The sequence below is a fragment of the Sphaeramia orbicularis genome, chromosome 11 (genome assembly GCF_902148855.1).
Source record: "Sphaeramia orbicularis chromosome 11, fSphaOr1.1, whole genome shotgun sequence".
NCBI classification, from domain to species: domain Eukaryota; kingdom Metazoa; phylum Chordata; class Actinopteri; order Kurtiformes; family Apogonidae; genus Sphaeramia; species Sphaeramia orbicularis.
Window position 1 is genome coordinate 35,974,499 of NC_043967.1, and position 22,713 is coordinate 35,997,211.

Here is a 22,713-nt window from a genome sequence, read left to right on the forward strand (position 1 = left end):
TGTAATGACATCTGTTCTGCATCACTGGCAATCTCTAAACCCAATTTGGTATGAATTCAACCAATAGTTTTGCTGCTACAAGCATGTGAAATTCCACCATTATAAGTAAATGGGGGAAAAAAGATGTAAAAAATTCATTTAAAAAATTTGAAATTTTGACCTGTTTTTCCCAGAATGTAATGAGATTTATTCCAGGTTACTGGTAATCTATGAACCTAATTTGGTATGAATTCAACCAATAGTTTTGCTGCTACAGACATTTGAAATTTTACCGATTGTAAATAAATGGGAAAAAAAGATTTTAAAATTCATAAAAAAAAATATTAACTTTGGCCTACTGTTCCCAAAATGCAATGAGAGCTGTTCTGGGTCACTGGCAGTCTATAAACCAAATTTGGTATGAATTCAACCAATAGTTTTGTTGCTACGGACATGTGATATTTCGCTCATTATAGATACATGGGGAAAAAAAAGATTTTAAAAATTCATAAAAAATTGAAACTTTGACCTATTTTTCCCAGAATGTAATGAGATTTATTCCGGGTTACTGGCAATCTATAAACTCAATTTGATATGAATTCAACCAATAGCTTTGCTTTTACAGACATTTGAAATTTTGCCGATTGTGAGTATCTGGGGAAAAAAGATGTAAAAATTAATTAAAAAAAAAAAAATAACTTTGGCCCACTGTTCCCAAAATACAATGAGAGCTATTTTGGGTCACTGGCAATCTATAAACCCAATTTGGTATGAATTCAACCAATAGTTTTGCTGCAAAGTGTTAACAAACAAACCGAACCAAAAACAACACCCCTTGCCTCCCCTTCGGTCATGGAGGTAATGATATTTGTAATCACATCACCCTGTCTCTGTGTTCCTCACTTATCTTCAACCTCACTTTGCATCATCACACTTCAGGAGCGAGACCTCCTTCCCAAATCGCGCGCTCCCTGTGCCTGTGTCATCGGGGCGGGGCCATAGGGAGGGACCACATAAGGCTCCACATAACACCGGTCGGGGGTTAATCCCGCCCATCCCTTCTGCTCCCACCGCCGATCCGTTGTCTCTTCTCCTCTGGTCTGGAATGAACATCCAGTTATAACAGCTTTTCTCGGAATCCAGACGCAAAAGGCTAAATCCAGATGAAGATGGGCTGACAAAGAGGAGGCATTCGAAGAAGACGAACGGTGGAGCGCGTGAGTAAATATACCAAAACCAAAGGGATTTCCATGGCTTCGATTCGTTGTGATTATTATTATTATTTAATTTATGGGAGCTGTGAGGGAACTGTTGCGTGATGATCGGTGTTTGAGCTTTGTGTGTGCCAGAGAACCGGATGGTGGAGCATCATGGCTGTGCGGAGGCGAACAGGAGGCGCTTTAGTGGAGCGGCGTATAGCGCAGAGTGCCCCCAGGTCGTGATCATGAAAGTGAAATGAGATTGCTTTGTTATCGTGCGTGTCACAAGCTCCATTATCCAGTCCCTGCACCGCCTGAACGCCGTTGTTACACCCGCTGATGCTCGGGTTGATGGGTCTCAGCATCAGCACCAGTGGGAGGCTGTAGCACGAGCCTGTATCCCCCTCCTGTTTGTCTTCAGGACCACGGACAGCGACCATGACTCGGCTGCGTAGAAAGGCTCTGGTCGCACTCTTCCTCTTCACGCTCTTCATCTTCGGCACCATGATGGGGCTCAGGACTTTAAAACCCAGCGATGGCTTCTCGGACATGGCCCCCGGAATGGACGTCTTCATCGGGGATAGATCCGACCGGGGGAGGCTGGATGTGAAAGATGTGGCAGCGTCCCCGGGCCAGTTCCACATGGGCAGCAGTGACACTAAAGTTGTCTTCTCCAAATCAGACCGAGATTATAGTATATTCTACGACGTGCATATCTTCTACTACCTGTGGTACGGGTCTCCGAGCATGGACAACAAGTACATTCACTGGGATCATGTGCTGGTGCCACACTGGGACCCGAAGATCGCAGCCAGTCATGCACAAGGAAGACACACGCCTCCAGATGATATAGCCTCAAGTTTTTACCCTGAACTGGGACCCTACAGCTCCAGGGACCCAAAGGTGCTGGAGTCACATATGTCTCAGATAGAGGCAGCTGCAGCAGGTAACATGTCTGAATGTGACAAATGGGTGCCATGTAAACATCAGTATCATTATTAGTACTGAATGACAGTGAAGTAATGTTAAATGATATGAATGAATGAATGAATGAATGAATTAAAGTTTTTATTATTGTGTCTTGCATACAGACATGCCCAGCCTTTACATGGGCTTATAGGGGTGTTAGAAAATACCAGTTCTGCAATATATCGCGATATTTCATTTCACAATACTGTATCGATATTAAAAAGTACTGTATGAATGAATGAATGAATGAATGAAAGTTTTTATTATTGTGTCTTGCATACAGACATGCCCAGCCCTTACATGGGCTTATAAGTAAGGGTGTTAGAAAATATCGGTTCTGCAATATATTACGATATTTCATTTCACAATACTGTATCGATATTAAAAAGTACTGTATCGATATTTTCAGGTATTAATTCAAATGCAGATATGACGGAGGTTCATTTTTGCTTTTTGGTTTTCTTTATTGTTTATATCTTATTTATTATTATTTAACACTGTTTTATTAAATAATGGTTATTTGAAGCATCCTAAAAGCACTTTTTACTGTCTGAGAGGCAGATGTTAGTTCCTTTGTTGGGACAAAAATAATGTTCTGATGTTAGTTCTGAACTAATAGAATATGAACATTTGAACAGGATCTTAAACTGTAATGTCTTTAAAATATAATTTCAGTTTGAACACAGGAATGTTTTGAGATATAGCATTAGATCCGGTTGTGATAAAAAAAAAAGAAAAGTGTTTAGTATTTGTGCATATTGCTGGTGTAATTCAATTCTTCCAGGAAATAATCATTTTTAAAAAAGAAAAAACAAAAAAAATCACCTTTTTAACAGTATTATGATATATCGCGATATATCGTATCGTGATCCTAGTATTGTGATTTGTATCGTATCGCCAGATTCTTGCCAATACACATCCCTACTTACAAGACACCATAAATACAAACCACAGATCAAAAACCAGACAATAGGCACAGTATATAAACAAAACAAAATACTGACCTATTTAAACAAACATATCTGCCACTTTTTCCAAGCTTTACAAACAAATAATGCTAATTTAAATACATTTGAACTAAACAACCATTTCATCTGGTCATCATCAGTGCTCCAGAACATATCAGGATTTCGGATAAACATGTCATCAAACAAAGAGGCTCTCGGTTCATCATATAGAGGACAATACAAAAGAAAATGTAATTCATTTTCCACTTCCCCCAAATCACACATAAGTACTCAATGCATTGACACTGATGAGATTTATTCCTTAGGTATTGAAATTTAGTAACAAATGACAAGATGTTTTCCTATATTTGCACTTGGAAGCAAACATTAATACATTTATGGCATGAATGGCTCAGTTAGATACCACTGAGTATGAAAAAAATGTGGCATTATACCAAATGTAACCCTCCAGGGTCTACGATGATGCCAAAAATGCAGATTTGAAACTCTCTCCTGGATTTTGTTTGACACTGATAGACCATGTAAAACCAGCGATATGATAGTACAAAAATATTCAATTTGACCTTCATATGTTCACATTTGCAATATGTTTTACTTTTTCAAGTTCCAAAACAGCTCATTGAGCATGATTGTGTGTTTTTTGGTTATAAAAAGTATATATTTTTTAGATTTGGATTTGATTATTTTCATGTTTTTCTATGTTCATTTTTGGGCCCAACATGTTAATACAGTAGTTTAAAGTAAAAAATAATATTTCAAAGCCAAACATGGGTACGGTTAACATTTTTATGTGGTGTATATAAAGGCCAAATAAAAAGTACTCATGGCCAAAATACAATCGCAGAAAAAATTATTAGACCACCCTTCTTTTCTTCAATTTCTTGTTCATTTTAATGCCTGGTACAACTAAAGGTACATTTGTTTGGACAAATATAATGATAACAACAAAAATAGTTTATAAGAGTTTAATTTCAGAGCTGATATCTATCCATTTAACATGTTTTCTTGATAATAACCAAAATCACTTCAGTTCTTACATTAATAGCTATGGCACTGTACTGACAAAAAAAGTGTTTTTAGGCATTCCATGTTTTCTTTTCTGTCTGTTTTAGCCACATGATACACACTATGGAATAAATCAAATCAGTATCAACCTCTATACATTAACAGTAGTATCCGGCAAGTTAACCTGTCTCTCTCATCCATTATTCAGTAATTAAATCTCCCACAGCATCACAATTTAATATGCCCCTGTGCTTACTTCACACACACCTTTTTTGTCCCTTTGTTGTGGCGTCGTAGGGGTTCTGGTGTTGTCCTGGTATCCTCCTGGGGTGGCAGATGACCACGGGGAACCCACCGAGGACCTGGTTCCTGCTGTTATGGACGCTGCCCACAGGCACAGCATCAAGGTAACTGGTGAGACAACCGGTATGTTTTTTTCCCTTTTGATGACTTATTGAATGAATGATTGCCAGTGATGCCACAAGCCAAAGTGAGAACTTTGATTTGATCGGGTGTGAAAATGCATCCGTATTATCCGGAAAACTTAATGGATATGACAGAATTCATATAGGCTACTGAGACATTCAGGGCTTGTTGGAAAACACATGTCCTTTCTTCAGTTTCTACTTTCAGCTCAACAGCAGTCAGTGTTTTTAGTGTTTTGAAAAAAAAAAACAAAAAAAAAAAAAAACCCCAAAACACACAGTACAACAAAGTACAAATATAAATTATGTGGTTGTTTTTTTTTTTTTTTTTACGTGACTGTCATAGCTAATTGTTCATTACTTTCACATGTGTGACAGAAAACAGGTACCCTATTTCAAAATATTAGGCTACATTCTACAAACAACAAAAAGATCTTAAAAAGACACAAAATCTTCTCATGACTCAAGAGCATTAGCAATAGTATAGTAAAGTAAAAATATTTGCCCTGGGCACTCCAGAACCTGTTCACTTACGTATCCAAGAAAAATAGAACTTGCCACTGCTAGTTCTGTGGCTAGCACCGCTACTTAGCAAACTACTTTATGCCTTTTAGTAAGTAAGGAAATATATTTGTTTCAGTACTCAGAACAACCTATATGTCTCAAAATGTCCTTTTCAGAAACATTATACACTTATGTTTACATATGTTCAGTGTTTATAGGTAATATTTGATCAAACACGACGCTAGCACTGCAGCTAATAAAATGTTAGCTTGCGCTGTTTGGGCCTTTCTCTGAAACAATGTGAAGTTGAGTGTTAGTGTCATGAAAAATTGTTCATACGAATATCAGATGCATAACAGTCTTGAAAACATATTCAGGGACTATTATATACGTATTTTTTTTTTTATCATATCTTTTAAAGAAAACACTTATAGCCAAATCCACAAAGAATGTATTGTGTTTGCTAACAGTGCTATGCTTTATATTGCTTTAAGGACCTGTTCACACAAGATTCTGTGCTAATGTTATGCTGGCACAATTTCAACCATACAGTTTTTCACCTATGTGTAATTTGCCCTTGTTTCTAGCACTTTAAGTTTTCAAGCAACAAAGAGTACCCCCCCCCCCCAAAGTGCATGTCTATAACAGGCAGAGGTGTAGCCTATACAGAGTTCTCCATAATCACAGTCCATCGTGTATTTCACTCTTTTGTGCATGAATGTTGCATCTATGACAAAATGCAATGAAAAGTGTTGCATGAATATATTCAGGATTTCACAGAAACATTAATACTGATTTTGTGTCTGGGACTCACAGTTGGCTGCAGCATCACACAGCAACGGAAATAATAAGTACGTCTCAAAACGCCAACACAGCTGGTGTGCATTTATGCGCAGTACAGCCGAGGTCAGGATCAGAGGATAATTAATGTTCCATTGCTATGTGACATGAAAGGCCTTGTCATTCATAGTAGGTTTCCATGCCAGCGGGAGTGTAAAAAAAAATTTGTCAGTTCTAATCCAGCTGCTGGTTCATAGGCAAAAAGGCAGATAAATTATATCCTCATACCTGACTATGAGTAAAAAAACAAACAAATTATTTTATCACACACAAGTCTCATTCCACAAAGGTATTTTTTCTTTTTCTATTCTTTTAATCAAACATACAGTATATATTAGATCGATGTTGCAGACAGTTTTGATGATTATTTTGGTACCTAGATATCCAATCCTAGTGGCAACATTTATCTTGATGCAGTCATTTCCAACCTGACATTTAATCTGGACATTGTAGGGAAAAGTGGATACATTGCTCTAATTTTTTAAGGCTTCAGGTGCTTGAGACAGCAGCGACAGTACAAGCTGAGCATAGACTGTATATTCAGCATTAAAAGGACAGAGAGCTCTCCCTCACTCGACTCCTTATATGGAAGTCTTAGACACAGAAGTGGGTCTCTCTGTGCATCTTAGTCCGACTTACACAACAGTGTGTATCTCCATCTGACCCGAAGGCTAATGTTCTAGTGTTTCAGTGCATCAGAGCCACCACTGACAAAATAGAAGCTGATGTTTGTGTTGTGTGTGTGTGTGTGTGTGTGTGTGTGCGTGTACTTCCACAATAAATGTCATGTATGTGTGCCTTTAGATGCAACATAGCCCTTTTCATTCAGGATGAGTTCATCTGTCAGTTTTCAGAAGCAGTGTGAGGCATAAAGTTGGATCATCCCTCCAGATTCCATCGACACCAGACAACTGGCGTTATAGTATCAGATGAGACAGACAGACAGACATATGACAGACACAGACTGATCTATAAATCCCCTTCGGTGCTCCATCCTCACTAATGAATCATAGATTGACCTGGTTTGGGCAGAGAATTAATGTAGTTGAATGTCAGCACTTAAAATAACATTTATTGTGGTTTTAAAAATCCAGCATCTAAGTTTCAGTGGTATTTTGGAGAGTCTAAATACATAATATATGGAATTCAAAATCCATAATTATATTTTCATCAGTGTAAAGTCACACAAAAATAACAGTCATTGACAGTTATTACTTTTGTTCCCTTTGAATCAATCCACCATCTTGCAGTGGTAACTCAAAACCCACTTCCTCTTCTTCTTTTTTCCGCTTTATATCAGGTGATGTCAAGTGTTAAGATACATTACCATCACTTGCTATGTCTGAGTGTGAACCAGAGTGAATATCTCTTTAAGTAAAAAGCTCAGAACAGACAAAGCAAATGCTGGCTCTAATGAGGGTCTGCAATCTTTGCAACTTCACTGTTAGATATCGCCAAATACTACACTTTGAACCTTGAAATATAATTTTTTAACCCTTTCATGCATGAATTATGAGAACCTTAGTCGAGAACAATGCAATTGATTTTTTTTTTTAATAAACCAGTTTTTTTATGAAGGTAGATTTGTTTCTTTATTGCTTTAACTAAAAAAAAAAAATTCAATTTAAAAAAAAGTTTTTGAATGGAAAAAAAAAAAGATCCAAAAAAATTGCATTTGAACACTTTTTTTCCTTGATTGAAGTGATTTTTTTAATTGAATTTATTTATTTATTTAATGATTTTTTTTTTTTTTTTTTGGTTAAAGCAATAAAGAAACAAATCTACCTTCATAATTTTTTGTGGAGTTCCAAAAATGTCCACTCCGCTGGACATGATGTGTTTAATTTTTGAATATCAGAAAGTGATATACAAAATCAAAACATTTTTAAAGCAGCTAATCTGATGTTTTTTTCACATTTTATCATATTCCCAATTTTTATTAGCAGTTGATTTACACTCAAACATGTCACTGCAGATCAGGTTCATCAAGAACAGCAAAGTTACAGTAATGGTATGAATGTCAGTGTATGGGATGGTGCATAAGCGTCCACTGTGTTGGCTGATATGGAACGAAAACAACAAAATCCATGAATATACAAGAGAACAACTGGAGAATAACTGTCCACTGTAGTGACCACTATGCATGAAAGGGTTAATTTAGAAAATTTGATAAGGATGTTTTCTTGTTTTATCATGGCTATGATTTTCATATTTGTTAGCTACTCACTGTGCTTTTGTTAACTGTAAAGAAGAAATAAGTATTGCTGAGTTATTGAGTTTCTTACATACTGGTCTATATTTGACGTAGAGGCATATGTCTTGGGAGGAAAATATAAGGAAAGTTTCACATACTTTGCTGTTAATATTCAGTCTTCAGCTTTCGATAACACAAGTTAGATATTCATGTCAAATGATTTTACAGTCTGTACAATATACAGCACCTTCTGTCCTTGGATCCTTTGTTTGAGAAACTCCCAAAGAACTCCAACAGGGGGAAAAAAAACATAGAAAACTCAGGAAAAGCCATAGATGAGACATCCTCCTTTGAGGGTGGAGTTGTGTGTACAGACATTTGGAAAAACAATGTATAGAAAAGATGCATAAATATAATGTACAAGGGAATGAATGTATTAAATATAGGCGGAGTGTTGAGCAGCGTTTGAACAGCAACTGGAACAAGACTATGGCTTCACACCTTCAGCTATAGAAACCTAAACAAATGCCAGGGCAGGCTTTAGAATAAATAGGAATGAGAAACATTTTTCATCTAATTGGTAGTACTACTTAAAAAGCTAATGCTGTTTATAAGTTCAGTGTGGAACATCCATGCAGAGTGAACCTGGTAGAGAAGTGGATTTAAAGTCAGATCACATTCTCTCTATAAATTAATCAGATCATGAATAGTTATCTCAAGCAGCACAGACAGAAAATATAGTCCAGACAGTGCAACTATAGTGAAGGATGCTATGGTGCAGTAGATTGTATATACGTTAGATAGTGGTATGATGTCAATTTGACTATAAACAGGTCATTTTGAGTACTATTTGGGCACAAAAATAAAGGTAACCATTGTGTATCAGATGTAATAAGTTGTTGATCTGAAGTGTATTAGGCCAAAGAGAGTCCTGTTGAGAGTACAAATAGTGTGAAAATGAAGAGATGTTTTGCAGGTGTACAAAATGAAAAGCTTGTGTGATAGAGATACAATTTGTCATGTTGTTATGGTCACAGCTGTTAAGAGTCAGAATCGGTTCAACACAATATTTTCAGTTTATTATAAGACCGGTAGAAAAAAATAGACTATGACCAGCTTCCACAGTCAATACAGTTAATGGGAACACTATATTCTTCTGTGGAAGCTCTGCATCTCCACGTGAAATCCTATACAGCACTGTACATATCCTTTGTGTTCTCAGCCGTGAGTATAAAACATGTAATGCTTAGTTATTGCAGCACTTTGGAATTCAACATCTCATTTTCCACTATTAGCTAATTAAACTCTCAGCAGCCCAGAGTAGTGTTTCAGACCTCTGCCTTCCCTGTATTCATTCTATTTTTCTATAATATTCCATCAGTTGTCTGTAATTTAGATGAACCTAGAGTTTCATCTTGTTATTTTAACCCTGTAAAGCCTGATCCATTAAAAATCATTGACAGAAAATTCCAGTTCTTTGAAACTGGAGCCCTTATTGGTCCTTCTGAACCACAACAACAACAAAAAAGTTTTTTCAAATATCAATTTCCATGTATGAGTTTCAATTTTGTATCATATTTGATACATCGGGTCTCAATGCTCAAATATTATTATTTTTGAACAAACTAAAACATAATATAACACAAACACATCTAACAAGTTGGTAATTCCTTTTCAAAATTGGCAAAGTTCTTCCTCCTTCCTCATTAATGACAGTCTTGTAGTGTCACTGGAAAGGCCTCTGGTGAATGAATTCCTCCCCCTGGTGGATTATCTGTGTATTGCATGTATCTAATTGTATACATCAGGTTTTTCAAGAAAAAAATATCACACTGATCATGCACAGGGCTTCAAAACTCATGAATCAAATATGATACGTTTGGCGTTATAGGGTAAAGTGTAGATTTTACATTTTGGATGATTTTACTGGAATTAAAACTAAAAAAGATGTTTTTACTCTGAACACTAAAGAAAGTCACTGTTCTCAGCTTCTCCTCTACTCTAATCTGTACTAAGCAAATTTCAGGGTATTTATATTTCAGTAACTGACCATATTCATGTGTATGGAAAGAATGTTATTATTAAGTAAACTAATGCAGCAGTCAAACATATACAGGGTGGGGAAGCAAAATTTACAATGAACATTTAGTTGTTTTTTCTCAGCAGGCACTACGTCAATTGTTTTGAAACCAAACATATATTGATGTCATAATCATACCTAACACTATTATCCATACCTTTTCGCAAACTTTTACCCATATGAGTAATCAGGAAAGCAAACGTCAAAGAGTGTGTGATTTGCTGAATGCACTCGTCACACCAAAGGAGATTTCAAAAATAGTTGGAGTGTCCATAAAGACTGTTTATAATGGAAAGAAGAGAATGACTATGAGCAAAACTATTACCAGAAAGTCTGGAAGATACTATTAAAGAAGAATGGGAGAAGTTGTCACCCGAATATTTGAGGAACATTTGCGCAAGTTTTCAGGAAGCGTGTGAAGGCAGTTATTGAGAAAGGAGGAGGACACATAGAATAAAAACATTTTCTATTATGTAAATTTTCTTGTGGCCAATAAATTCTTATGACTTTCAATAAACTAATTGGTCATACACTGTCTTTCAATCCCTGCCTCAAAATATTGTAAATTTTGCTTCCCCATCCTGTATGTTTGCATAAATTATGGGGCCTCTAAATGTCCAAATAAGACAAAAAGCACCTCTGATATGATATTTTACAGTGATCTATTCATTCAGTCTCAGTTTTGAGGGTTAATATAGGATGTACCAATATAATGATGTAATATTGCTCCTGGTAAGTGTTTGAGATCATGTGAAGAAAAGCTAAGTATTGGTGAAAACTGCTCAGAATTCTGTTTTAGTGGTGGTGTGTCTGTACACCTGAGGCTGGGAATGTAAATGAGAGTCTGTCAGCATCATACATGTAGAGGGGGGGTTGGAGCAAACGGCGCTTTTCATCCACACTCATCCGTGATTTATTCAGCCAAACAGGAGCAGATTGAATGGCGTCTTACCTCACTGGCCTTTCAAGATTTCTAACCAGTCGAGACAACTGACAAGCCCGACCCTGGGTGCCAAACACCGCCGCATTGCCATGGAAACTGTTTATGAAGACCTTGCAGCCTCTTTTGAAAGATGGAGTGGGCGTTGAGCGTCTTGTGTTTGTGGCTCGACAGCTCTGTCAATGCTTTACTGTTTGCTGAAAGCTGCAGTAGATCTTTTTTTTTTTTCTTTTGTGACTGTAGCAAACAAATGCACCATCGTTTTTCCTGGATGACAGAGGCCATCCATCATTCAACCATCAGCTCCTCCCAATGAAACAACAATGCACAAATGTTTTCACTGTTACTTTTTTTTTATTTTTAATAACACTTTGTTCTAAAATTATCATTGGATTATATTAAATATGAAAAAATATTAAGCATCACCAGAGACTGCAAAAGAATGGACTTCATTTATGCCAGTTAAAGTACAGAAAGAGACTGATATACAGTAGCTATATATGCAGATTCAACTGTGGTATAGGTTCTATATATATAAAAGCAAAAATAAGTACATTGAAGGCTATGCAAGCCTATTCACATCATAAAAATACAATGTGAAGATTATTAAGGCATTCCAGTTTAAAAAATAATGAATAATAATTACATTTTTTTTTGTCTTTTGTTATATTTACAATTTTTCATCTTGTTATGTCTCTTATTTTGCGACTTTCATGTAATTTTCATCCTCTATCTTTAAGTCTGGTCTTGTCTTGATGTTGGGAAGATGCACAGTGATGCAGAAAAACAAACAAAAAAAACCCCTCACTAAATCCTCCCAAATGCATTTCAGTCAGTCAACTCACATTAGAATATTTATGACGGTAGCAAAACAAATTTAGAGTTTGGTGCCTTGACTCCTGGATCCTCACTCCCTGCAGATATTTTCCATATAGGTATTGGGGAGTGATTGTGGGGGGCAAAGACAGCTGGGAGATTCTTGCAGTTTAACTTGACTGCCAAATTGCAGGGTGTGGTTAATGTGTGGAAATAGAACCATGTTGGTTAGCACACAAGCATTGTTTTATCAGCCAGAAAAGTAAATACTCAGGTACAGATACTAAGTACAGTAGTGAAGTAATTGTACTTGGTTATAAAAGAGAAGCAATTGAAAGTCCTTGTGAGACAAATGTCAGGGGGATGTGTCCTCCTGTGTCACCATAACAGTGACAGATGAGGGTGCAGTGTGAGACAGGCCTGTGGGGAAGCTCAGCATCTGCTTCACTTGTTCCCTTCTGCTCCTCCACACTCCCACCTCTATTTCCCACAAATCCTCAGTGTCCTGTAGGCTAAACTTAGCTTCCGTCTGCTCCTCTGTCTTCTTCTCCACTTTGCCTGGCTGCTTTTTATGCCTCTGGATGACTGATGTCTCCTGGACAAAAGTGCCATCCCGCTGTGACATTATTTTTCACAGACAAAACAGACAAAATGTAGAAAAAATCTGCACATGTGAAGTGAGCTGTGACATTTCCCAGTATAAATATGTGTGATGTACGGCTGCAACTTCACTGCTACAGCAGATGTTCATGAATATGATCAAGTTAGTTTAAATTAAATAAAAATTATTTTCTCATAACTGGAATGAAAATGTAACAAATGGAAAATTCAGCTACATATTTTTTAAATCTTATATTTAACCCTTTCATGCGTAGTGGTCACTCCAGTGGACAGTTATTCTCCATCTGTTCTCTTGTATATTCATGGGTTTTGTTGTTTTAGCTCCATATCAGCCAACGCAGTGGACACGTTTGCATCATCCCATAATAATACACTGACATTCAGACCATTACTGTAACTTTGCTGTTCTAGATAAATCTGATCTACAATTACATGTTTGAGTGTAAATAAATTGCTAATAAAAATTGGGAATATGATCAAATGTGAGAAAACATCAAATTAGCAGCATAAAAAATGTTTTGATTTGATAGTTTTCACACAGTTTATCACTTTCTGATATTTGCATTCTTTGCTTCAAAAATTAAACACACAGTGTCCAGCGGAGTGGACATTTTTAGAACGCCACAAAAAATTATGAAGGTAGATTTGTTTCTTTATTGCTTTAACCAAAAAAAAAAAAAAGATTCAATAACAAAAACAATCACTTCAAGAAAAAAACCCTACTCAATCAAAGTTAAACAGTGTTCAAATGCAATTTTTTGGATCTTAAGTATTTTTTGCATTGGTCTTATTTTGTTACTTTTAATTATATTTCAGATTATTTTATTGAATATTTTACCAGTTAAATCACCTAAACTTGCTTTATTTGACTTTGTTTTCTAGTAGTGGAATGAACCACAGTACATTAACTATGCTACAAGTACAAACCAAAAACAAATATTTTCAATCAAAAAAAAATAAAATAAAAATAAAATAAAATTCACTTCACTCAAAAAAAACAAACAAACAAAAAACCTAACCCATTCTCAATCAAAGAAAAAGAGGTCAAATGCAATTTTTTTAGATCTTAAATTTATTTTTTTTGCATTCAACACTTTTTTTTCTTTGATTGTAAAGTTTTTTTTTATTGCAATTTTTTTTTTGATTGAAAATATTTTTTTATGGTTAGAGCAGTGTAGAAACAAATCTACCTTCATCAAAAATAGGTTCTATGAGAAAATTCAATCGCATTGTTTTTTTCATGCCTAAAGAGGAATAAAAACTCAGGAAACAAATCTTGGCTAATGTTCTCATAATTCATGCATGAAAGGGTTAATAAAGTCATGCTTATTACAGATAAAATAATATAAAGTTATCGTTAAATTGAGAAGTCTTTCAAATGTTTCGATTACTAAAATGAAGAAAAATGTCTGTTTCTCTATTATGTAACTTATTATTTCAACCTCCAAATTCCAAATAATTATAAATCTCATATAAGGATCAGAAATGTGTATATTTGTTCTGACTCTTGGCTCTCTGCTCTTCCCAAGATCACAATGAAAACATTTTTGGTCTTAATGATCTTAATATCCTATCATTATATAAGCTGTGCTGAAAAATGCAGGATTGTAACACAAAACTACTGTATTATTTCTAAGGTTGTGCACAGATCAAATGTTAAGCCAACTTTTGCCTTGTGTTATTCATAAATAAAGCTGCTGGAGTTTTTGGAGCATTTTGCAAGATATACAAAAATTCACCCATAATAAACCATCAAATTAGTTTCATAATAAACTACAGCTGACAGTTGCTTATGGCCTTAAGTAACACACACATATTTTTACAACTTACTGAGTTGTCCTGTGGTGTCTTCATTTGTGTCCTCTTTGTTTCTGTCTCTGGGCGTCAGGCTGTTGAATCACAGCTGTGGGTGGCCACAGATAAACACAGTTGGAGAAGTGTTCAGGTCATAGTTATAAACTTTATGGACATAAGCGAAAATGTGCAGGTTCTGACATAGAGTCATTTCATGTTTAGTCCTATTGTGTTTATAGTTCAGTTTGACATTGTGTTTCCTTAAGGTTAGATTAGTGGTCAGCTGCTGAGTTCACGAGTCTTTGCTTGTTGTTGAAAATAAACAAAACCAGAAGAAAGAGATCCAAACTGATCCCCCATAAACCGCTTGTATCTATAACCTAGTTTGTCATTTGGGATTGTTGATGCTGATAATTAATTTGAGAAACCAACAACACATTTTTTTTGCTGAAAATGCCAAATTTTTAGGCTTTCATGGACATGCAATCATGTGTATGTGTTTTGCTCACTGTGAATTCATGTCTATTTTGTCTTTGCTTTGACCCTCTATGTCAGGGGTGTCAAACTCATTTTAGTTCAGGGGCCACATTCACCCTAATATGATCTGAACTGGGCCGGACCATTAAAATAATAACAGTGAAAAAAGTAAAATTACATTATGATAATGTTTACATCTACAACGTTTCATTAAAATCTGAATAACATGAACAACTTCAAATGTCTTAATAAAAGCAAGCGCAATTTTAACAATATTCTGCCTCAGTTTATCAGTTTATCAGTTTACACATGTGCGTTACAACTTACATTACAATTACAAATACACCAAACATATAGTACCAGGTATAATATTGATAAAATTGCATTTCTTTGTCTTGAGACATTTCAGGTTGTTCATATTTGTTCAGGTTATTCACATTTTTTGTAAAAGGATAGTTTATTAATGTAAACATTTTCATGTAATTGTACTTTTTTTTTCACTAAAACAAAGATAAAATTGCAGTTGTCATTATTTTTAAGTTATTATGATACAATTTTACTGATCTGACCCAGTTGAGATCTGTATGTGGAACCTGAATTAAAATGATTTTTACACCATTGATTGTTAATATCTTCAGTGTAATTTTTGCATTTCACTAATTCATCCTAAGGGCCAGATTGGAACCTTTGGCGGGCCGGATTTGGCCCCCGGGCCGCATGTTTGATACCTGCGCTCTATGTAATTGTACAGCTTGAAAAAAACAATCACGTCAGTTGATATTGTTACGGTGAGAAATTTACAAGATGTCGATAAATTATCATCATAAATGTCAGCCATCACACTGTACAACACCTTCGTCAATAGGAGATGAACTATAGACTAAAGACAGACACGTAACTGTACATGTAAAATTCACTGGTGACTTCTTTAAAAAAATGTTCTTGTGCTGATGGACATAAATTTCCCCCTGTAGATTAATAAAGTTAATACTAGCGTGTTGACCTGTGGGGATCCACAGGTTCTAGATGTGGTAGTTTGTATGCTGCTGTGTATTTGTGCATGCTGTACCGCATTTGTTCAGCAGTCACCGCCAAAGTATTCTGGGCATAGCAACGTGGCTGTAAGGTTATTGTATTCCAAAATACTAATATCTCACAAAATACTGGCCCTATCAACTTGCCATTTTTGCTAGTCTGTTTATTGACCAAAAATACATAAGTATGCCAAACTGCAGTAGTCAGCTCTATCCAGATTTTGTGTGAATCCACAGACACACACGCACACAGAGGCCACTTGGCTTTTAAAATATAGATGTGTCTGCAAATCAATGTTTAATCCAAAATAATATTTTTGGACCTTAGTGAAAATGGAAGAAACCTGGTGGTTATTTGTAGATTTAAAGTCTTCTTAACAGTCAGAACATTTTAAAAATCTGGAGGTAGAACATTGATGTGATTAATATTTTTAGCTAGAAACAAGTTCTTCAACCCTAGATGCAGTAAGTAGCTTCTCATTTCTGAAACAACCCTCAGTTTGATAGAGCATAAAAACTGGACTGTGTTTCAATGATAAAAGGCTATCTGGTCTAATGAGCCCAGATTGACCCTGTCCAGGAGAGATAGGCACAACAGTGAGAAGTGAGGTGGATGAAGTGATTACCCATCATGCCTAGCACCTATAGTGCAAGACTGTGGGGACAGTGTTCTGGGCAGGTTTAGCTTCATCAATGTTATGGGCATTAAAAAAAATGACAAAACATATGTTGTGACACTGAATAAGCTTATTAAATCTATTCCATGGTGACTACATACTCTAATGCAGGGGTGTCAAACTCATTTTAGCTCACGGGCCAGATTCAGCTAAATTTGATCTGAAATGGGCCGGACCAGTAAAATAATAACATAATAATATATAAATAATGTCAACTCCAAACTTTTCTCTATGTTTTAGAGCAAAAAAAGTTAATTTACATTATGAACAGGTTTATATCTACAAACTATCCTTTCAAAAGATGTGAATAACATGAACAAACTGAAAAAATAATTAATTTTAACAATATTGTGCCTCAGTTTATCATTTACACATGTACATTATAACTTACAGATCACAGTGGATCTACAGATACACAAAACATTGAATAACAGGCAGAATATTGTTAAAATTATACTTACTTCTCTTAAGACATTTCAGGTTATTTGCATTTTTTGCAAAATTATACTTTGTTTTAGTGTAAATACATGAAAACATTTACGTTTAGAAAGAGAAAAAATTGGGGTTGTCATTATTTTTATGTTATTATGATAGTATTTTACTGGTCCTGCCCACTTGAGATTAATTGGTCTGAATGTGGAACCTGAACTAAAAGGATTGTTAATATCTCGGTGTAATTTTTGCATTTCACAAGTTCATCCCAAGGGCCGGACTGGACCATTTGGCAGGCCAGATTTGACCCCCGGGGCGCATGTTTGACACCTGTGGTCTAATGAAAGTCTAAGGCTAAATATTGAAGTGTGAGATTTTCTTGTTTTTTTTTTGGCCAGGCTGTTTAACTCTGCTCTAGAGTAACTGCTACTTCATTCATTCATTCACTCACATTAAATGGTTAGAGCTGTACATTTGGCAGGAAAGCCTGCACCGTCAAAGGATTAAAATAAAACAAGCAGTTTCCACTCAGAATCCTGGCTCCACTGTGGAACAAGTGCCTCTGAATTGTGCACTGATGACACTTTAATCAACACTGATTCACAGACAGCACAGTCCAGTAATTAGCCATGTCCACAGATTACTAATTAACTGGGTGTCTGTCAAACAAATAGCATATTCATTGCGTAACCGTTTGCTTTCCAGGGCTGTGTGTAATTGCGTATCACTGTTGTTGGCTTTTAACTGAACACAAGTGTGTGCTTTTACACAGGTGGCCTTCCACATACAGCCATACAAAGGACGGACGGATCAGACCATGCATGACAACATCAAGTATATTATTGACAAGTAAGTTCTGTTTGTTCCTGTGTGCTTTTCCCAGCACAGGATTTGTTCTCTGTGGCAGAGAAAGGAATCGTTTCCTTTCACTCGCCAAGCACTCGAGCTCTGTTTTCCATATCAGTGATCTCTGACGTTAGAAGTCTACTGATCTAGGGAAACATGAGTACAGATAAGGAAAGATGAGGAACAGGTAGTTAAATATAGATGCTTCCTCTGTCATCCAGCTCAAACAGCTCAGCAGGTAGCGTTAGCTCTGACTTTTTATCTGTTCGTGCAATTTGATCATATGCAGCTCTTCCTGTAACTCGAGACATGTTTAAAATATAGAAAATATCTTGACTAGACATACAGAGGGAGACTGTGTTTATTAATAAAAAAAAACATCCAGATAGAGTACTGCAACTCGGAACAGAAACAAAGTATGTCAGCAATGCCGTGTTTAATATGATGCCAAAACGAACCTTGAGATAGGTGTGATTTCTGCCAATATTTTCGACAACCCGCTGTGCTATCCATCTGCATAAAAAAAAAAACAAAGCCTGAAAAAATAGAAATAGAGATGGAGAATGTAATGAATGGAAGTGTCACATTCAACAGCCCAAACAACACATTTATTGGGTGTGTAATGCAAATTGTACAATATGCAGGTAATAACATCTACAAATCATCATGGCCTATTGTATTTTGTGCTTACTTGTCACTGATTACATTAGAATTGGTGGTGCAGTGGATAGCTGCAAGAAGGTCCTGGGTTCACTTCCAACCAGGGACCTTTCTGTGGAGTTTGCATGTTCTCCCCATGTTTATGTGGGTTTTCTCTGCGTACTCTGGCTTCCTCCCGCCATCCAAAGATATCCACTGATAGGTTAATTGGTCAAATTAAAATTGATTGGTTGTTCATCTCTATATGTCGGCCCTGCGATGAACTGGCAACTTGTCCAGGGTGCACCCCGCCTTCGCTCATAGTACCCCCCACGACCCTAGTGAGGATAAAGCAGGTTCAGAAGACGAATAAACAAGAAGACCCTCAAAGGATTCTGTTATGCAAATGTTTCACTTTTTCACAATATTTCTGTAAGTTAGCATTTAGCATTAGCACCCCCTAGCTCCACATGGGCACTTCTTATGCCGCGTTTCCACTACGTGGAACCAGCTCGACTCGACATGGCTCAACTCGGTATTCCTGGAGACCATTTCCATTTCAGGATACTACTGACTTTACAGTACCTGGACGTCATAGCAATGCGGCGCATTATTTCCGTGTTGTCTGCTCAGAGCGTTGCTGAAAACTTGCTCGTTGCGTGTTGTCTCGTCTGAATTTTTACATCGGCCACCAAAGACTGAATCTCCTCGACCGATCATGGTGTAGTTTTGGGCTGTTATCATGTGGATTAATGTACCGCTATATTTACTGTCAACTTCCGCATCTGTTTTTTGTAAAATGGGGGGTGACAGAGAAAACTGTGTGACCAATCAGTGGTCTGCAGTGTTATACGTCACGGTTTAGTATCGCTTGGAGCCTCGGCGGAGGTGATACCAAAAACTAGTACCGGGTACCAGATTCCAGGTCCTTTTTCATAATGGAAACACAAAAAGGCCGAGCCGAGTCGAGTTGAGTCAAGCCGGTACCACGCAGTGGAAATGCGGCATTAGAAAACGTACTTGGCAACTGCTAAAAATGCGAACTCCGGGATTCAGAACAGCAGTCCAAAAACTGGAATACAATATAACAGTGACTACATCCATTTGTAGAGTCAATATATGGTAACATCCAGAAATGTCCTGATAAATATTATTTCTGCTCCTGATATTGAGGCTTTTTTTGTTCTGTTTTTCTCAGGTATGGAAAACACGGCGCCTTCTACAAATTCAGGTCCAGCATCGGGCGAGTCCTCCCTCTCTTTTACGTCTATGACTCTTACCTGACTCCACCAGAGTCCTGGGCAGAGCTCCTGACTCTGAAAGGCTCCCACACTATTCGAGGAACGCCTTACGATGGGATTTTTGTCGCCCTCATTGTGGAAGAGCGCCACAAACACGACATCCTAGCCAGTGGATTTGATGGGATATACACCTACTTTGCCTCAAACGGCTTCTCCTTTGGCTCCTCCCACCAAAACTGGAAAGCCATAAAGGCCTTCTGTGATGCAAACAATCTGCTGTTCATCCCCAGTGTGGGTCCAGGGTATGTGGACACCGCTGTACGGCCGTGGAACAACCACAACACCAGGAACCGAGTCAATGGGCGGTATTATGAGACGTCCCTGCAGGCAGCTCTGTCTGTCCGACCAGAAATCGTCACCATTACTTCCTTCAACCAGTGGCACGAAGGAACGCAAATAGAGAAGGCGATACCCAAGAAGACAGTGTCCCGTTTATATCTAGACTACCAACCCAACCAACCAGACCACTACCTGGAGCTGACCCGCCAGTGGGCTGAAAACTTCAACAAAGAGAAGGACAAATGGTTGATGTAAACATGGCTTTATTTTCTTTGTGGACACTCTGAACTTGACTAGACATTACCTGAGGTTAACTGCCACTGTTCAGCCGCTGCTGAAATCAAATACCTTTAGTCATGCACCTACATTCACTCTCAATCTCTGAAAACTCCTGATGAGAATTTTCCAAATGTGCACTACCCTTACTGTTTTTATCCACTAACATTTTTGCACAAGATTAATACTGTCATGAAATGCTGAAGCTAAAAGGTACCGACGAAAAGATAATCCACAAATCTTGATAACAACTCTGTTCTGTGTCTGTTTGCATCATTGAGAAATTGCGGCTATGTAACTCTGCTCTGTGGAGTGTTTTCTTATTTTCTTATGGTAAAAGACTGTTCTTTCCTGTATTTCTTTGAAAACAAATTAAAATCTGTGTCTGTTTACAGTTGAGTGAGAATGAGTGACATGTTTTACGTTAAAGTGATAGATGTGTTACTGCACATGAAAGCTAAATTCAAGAAATTAGGACCGATCATAGGAACACTAATGAACTTCTGTTAAACCAAACTGAAACTCAGTATTTTGTTCCATTGCAACAAAACTTCAAGTGGTGCCAGGCACAACAAACCCCACCCCTCGCACATATTGTAGCTTATTTTGGCATCAATCCAGCTGATGTCATCGTGTTTATGCGTGTGGTGATGTCAGCATATCAGTTGCCTCTATATATGTGCCAAGTTTGAAGAAAATGTAAACAAAATTGTTGTCTTTATAGAAGTTTGAAATGTCACTAATTGTAAGTAAATGGGAGAAGAAAAAAGACTAAAAATTCATAAAAAATTTGAACTTTGACTTACTTTTCCCAAAATGTAATCAGATCTATTCTGGGTTGCTGGTAATCTACAAACCCAATTTGGTATGAATTCAACCGATAGTTTTGCTGCTAGAGTGTGTACAAAGACAGAAAGAAAGAAAGAAACAAACCAAACCAAAAACAATATCCCTTGCTTTGGGGGGCGGGGTGATAACTGAGCTACTTCTTTGCCATTATAGACAGAAAGTGGTTCTCAAAACACTATTCTAATTTCTTTAACTAGAATCTTTACTATTGTCAAGCAACTTACATAAATAAGAACTGAAACTATTCCATTAATGTGAAATCAGTGGTTCCATCTGTGAATCGGCATTGATTTATGTCTGCAGATATATAAAAAAAAAATCACAGTTTCATCTCCCTGAATTCACATAGTTTGAACCTTTTATTCATGTTTAAATGTTGAAATAATCAACATAGTCAATCATAACAGGTGACTTTACAGTCAAATAAAGTCGCTACTTCCTCAAATTTAATAAATTATGGCCATGTTGAAGGTTTGGTCACAAGGTTTGGTTGTCGACTGTCATTCATAACTCTGGAACAGAATAACAGTACTTCAGTATTCTGTATTAAGGTGGCATCACCCAGAGGTTATAAACTGGCATACTGAAGCTTCAAATTGGTGTTTGGTCACCATCTTGGAGCCAGAGGTGACCACATTTAGACAAGAGTGAAGCTGGAGTACTGAAAGTGGATATGAGTAAAACACCAAGCTAACTGTAATTGATTTACTGAAAATATTGACTCTAATGAAACAATTGTGTAAGAGAACTCTGACAGCCTTGTTATCGCAGCTTCTTCACTGCACGCACTGTCAGATACTGAAGAACTTTACTGACCCAGAGTTGAGTCGAGCAGAGTGTCAGAAAAAAATGTTAATGTCTGAAAGTCTAAAACAATAGACATCTGCATCTTCTGTTAGTTCTAAAATTTTGAAATACTTAATATCTCTAAAATAAAACCAGGACACTTAGCTGACAGTCCAAATAAGCTAAGTTTTAATGCTAATGCTGATGCTGGGTGCTGTGTGCATTAGGATGGGTAAAATGCAGTGACTGAATTTCCCTAAGGGGTAAATAAAGTGAGTTAACATCTCACCAGAACCATAAATTCAGCACAAAAGTAAATGTGACCAAAATGACTCCTGGGACAAAATTGAATTGATTGAATATAAATGGAACGTAATTAGAGGGGAAGGATTAAAAGTACCCATCTAGACTTTCTAATGTTATATTTTCATGCTGTTTCTGTTTGTACGGTGGCCCAGAGGTGCAACAGAACAAAAATTATCCACTTGCCCAAAAAATTATCCACTATAAGAAAAATAAAGAGAACAGCCCAAAAAATTATCCATTATAAGAAAAAAAAGAGAAGACCCCCCAAAAAATTATACATTATGAGAAAAAAAAGAGAACAGCCCAAAAAATTATCAACTATAAGAAAAAAAAATAGAACAGCCCAAAAAAGTATCCACTATAAGAAGAAAACAGAACAGCCCAAAAAATTATCCACTATAAGAAAAAAAAATGAGAACAGCCCAAAAAATTATCCACTATAAGAAAAAAAAGAGAACAGCCCAAAAAATTATCCAC

At 36.7% G+C, this 22,713-nt stretch overlaps 1 protein-coding gene across 2 annotated transcripts; it reads left to right on the plus strand.

Moving 5' to 3' along the window:
* The first annotated feature begins 1,006 nt into the window (after window positions 1-1,006).
* On the plus strand, window positions 1,007-20,694 carry maneal (mannosidase endo-alpha like). 2 transcript variants are annotated; one of them, XM_030147473.1, is made up of 5 exons: window positions 1,007-1,196; window positions 1,314-2,124; window positions 4,418-4,527; window positions 17,727-17,803; window positions 19,638-20,694. In XM_030147473.1, exons 2-5 carry the CDS (start codon window positions 1,617-1,619, stop codon window positions 20,272-20,274), a joined length of 1,332 nt encoding a protein of 443 aa, XP_030003333.1. In that variant the 5' UTR covers window positions 1,007-1,196; window positions 1,314-1,616; the 3' UTR covers window positions 20,275-20,694. The 2 variants fall into 2 exon arrangements, with proteins under 2 accessions (XP_030003333.1, XP_030003332.1); XM_030147472.1 differs by having other exon boundaries at window positions 1,007-2,124.
* The last annotated feature ends 2,019 nt before the right edge of the window (window positions 20,695-22,713 follow it).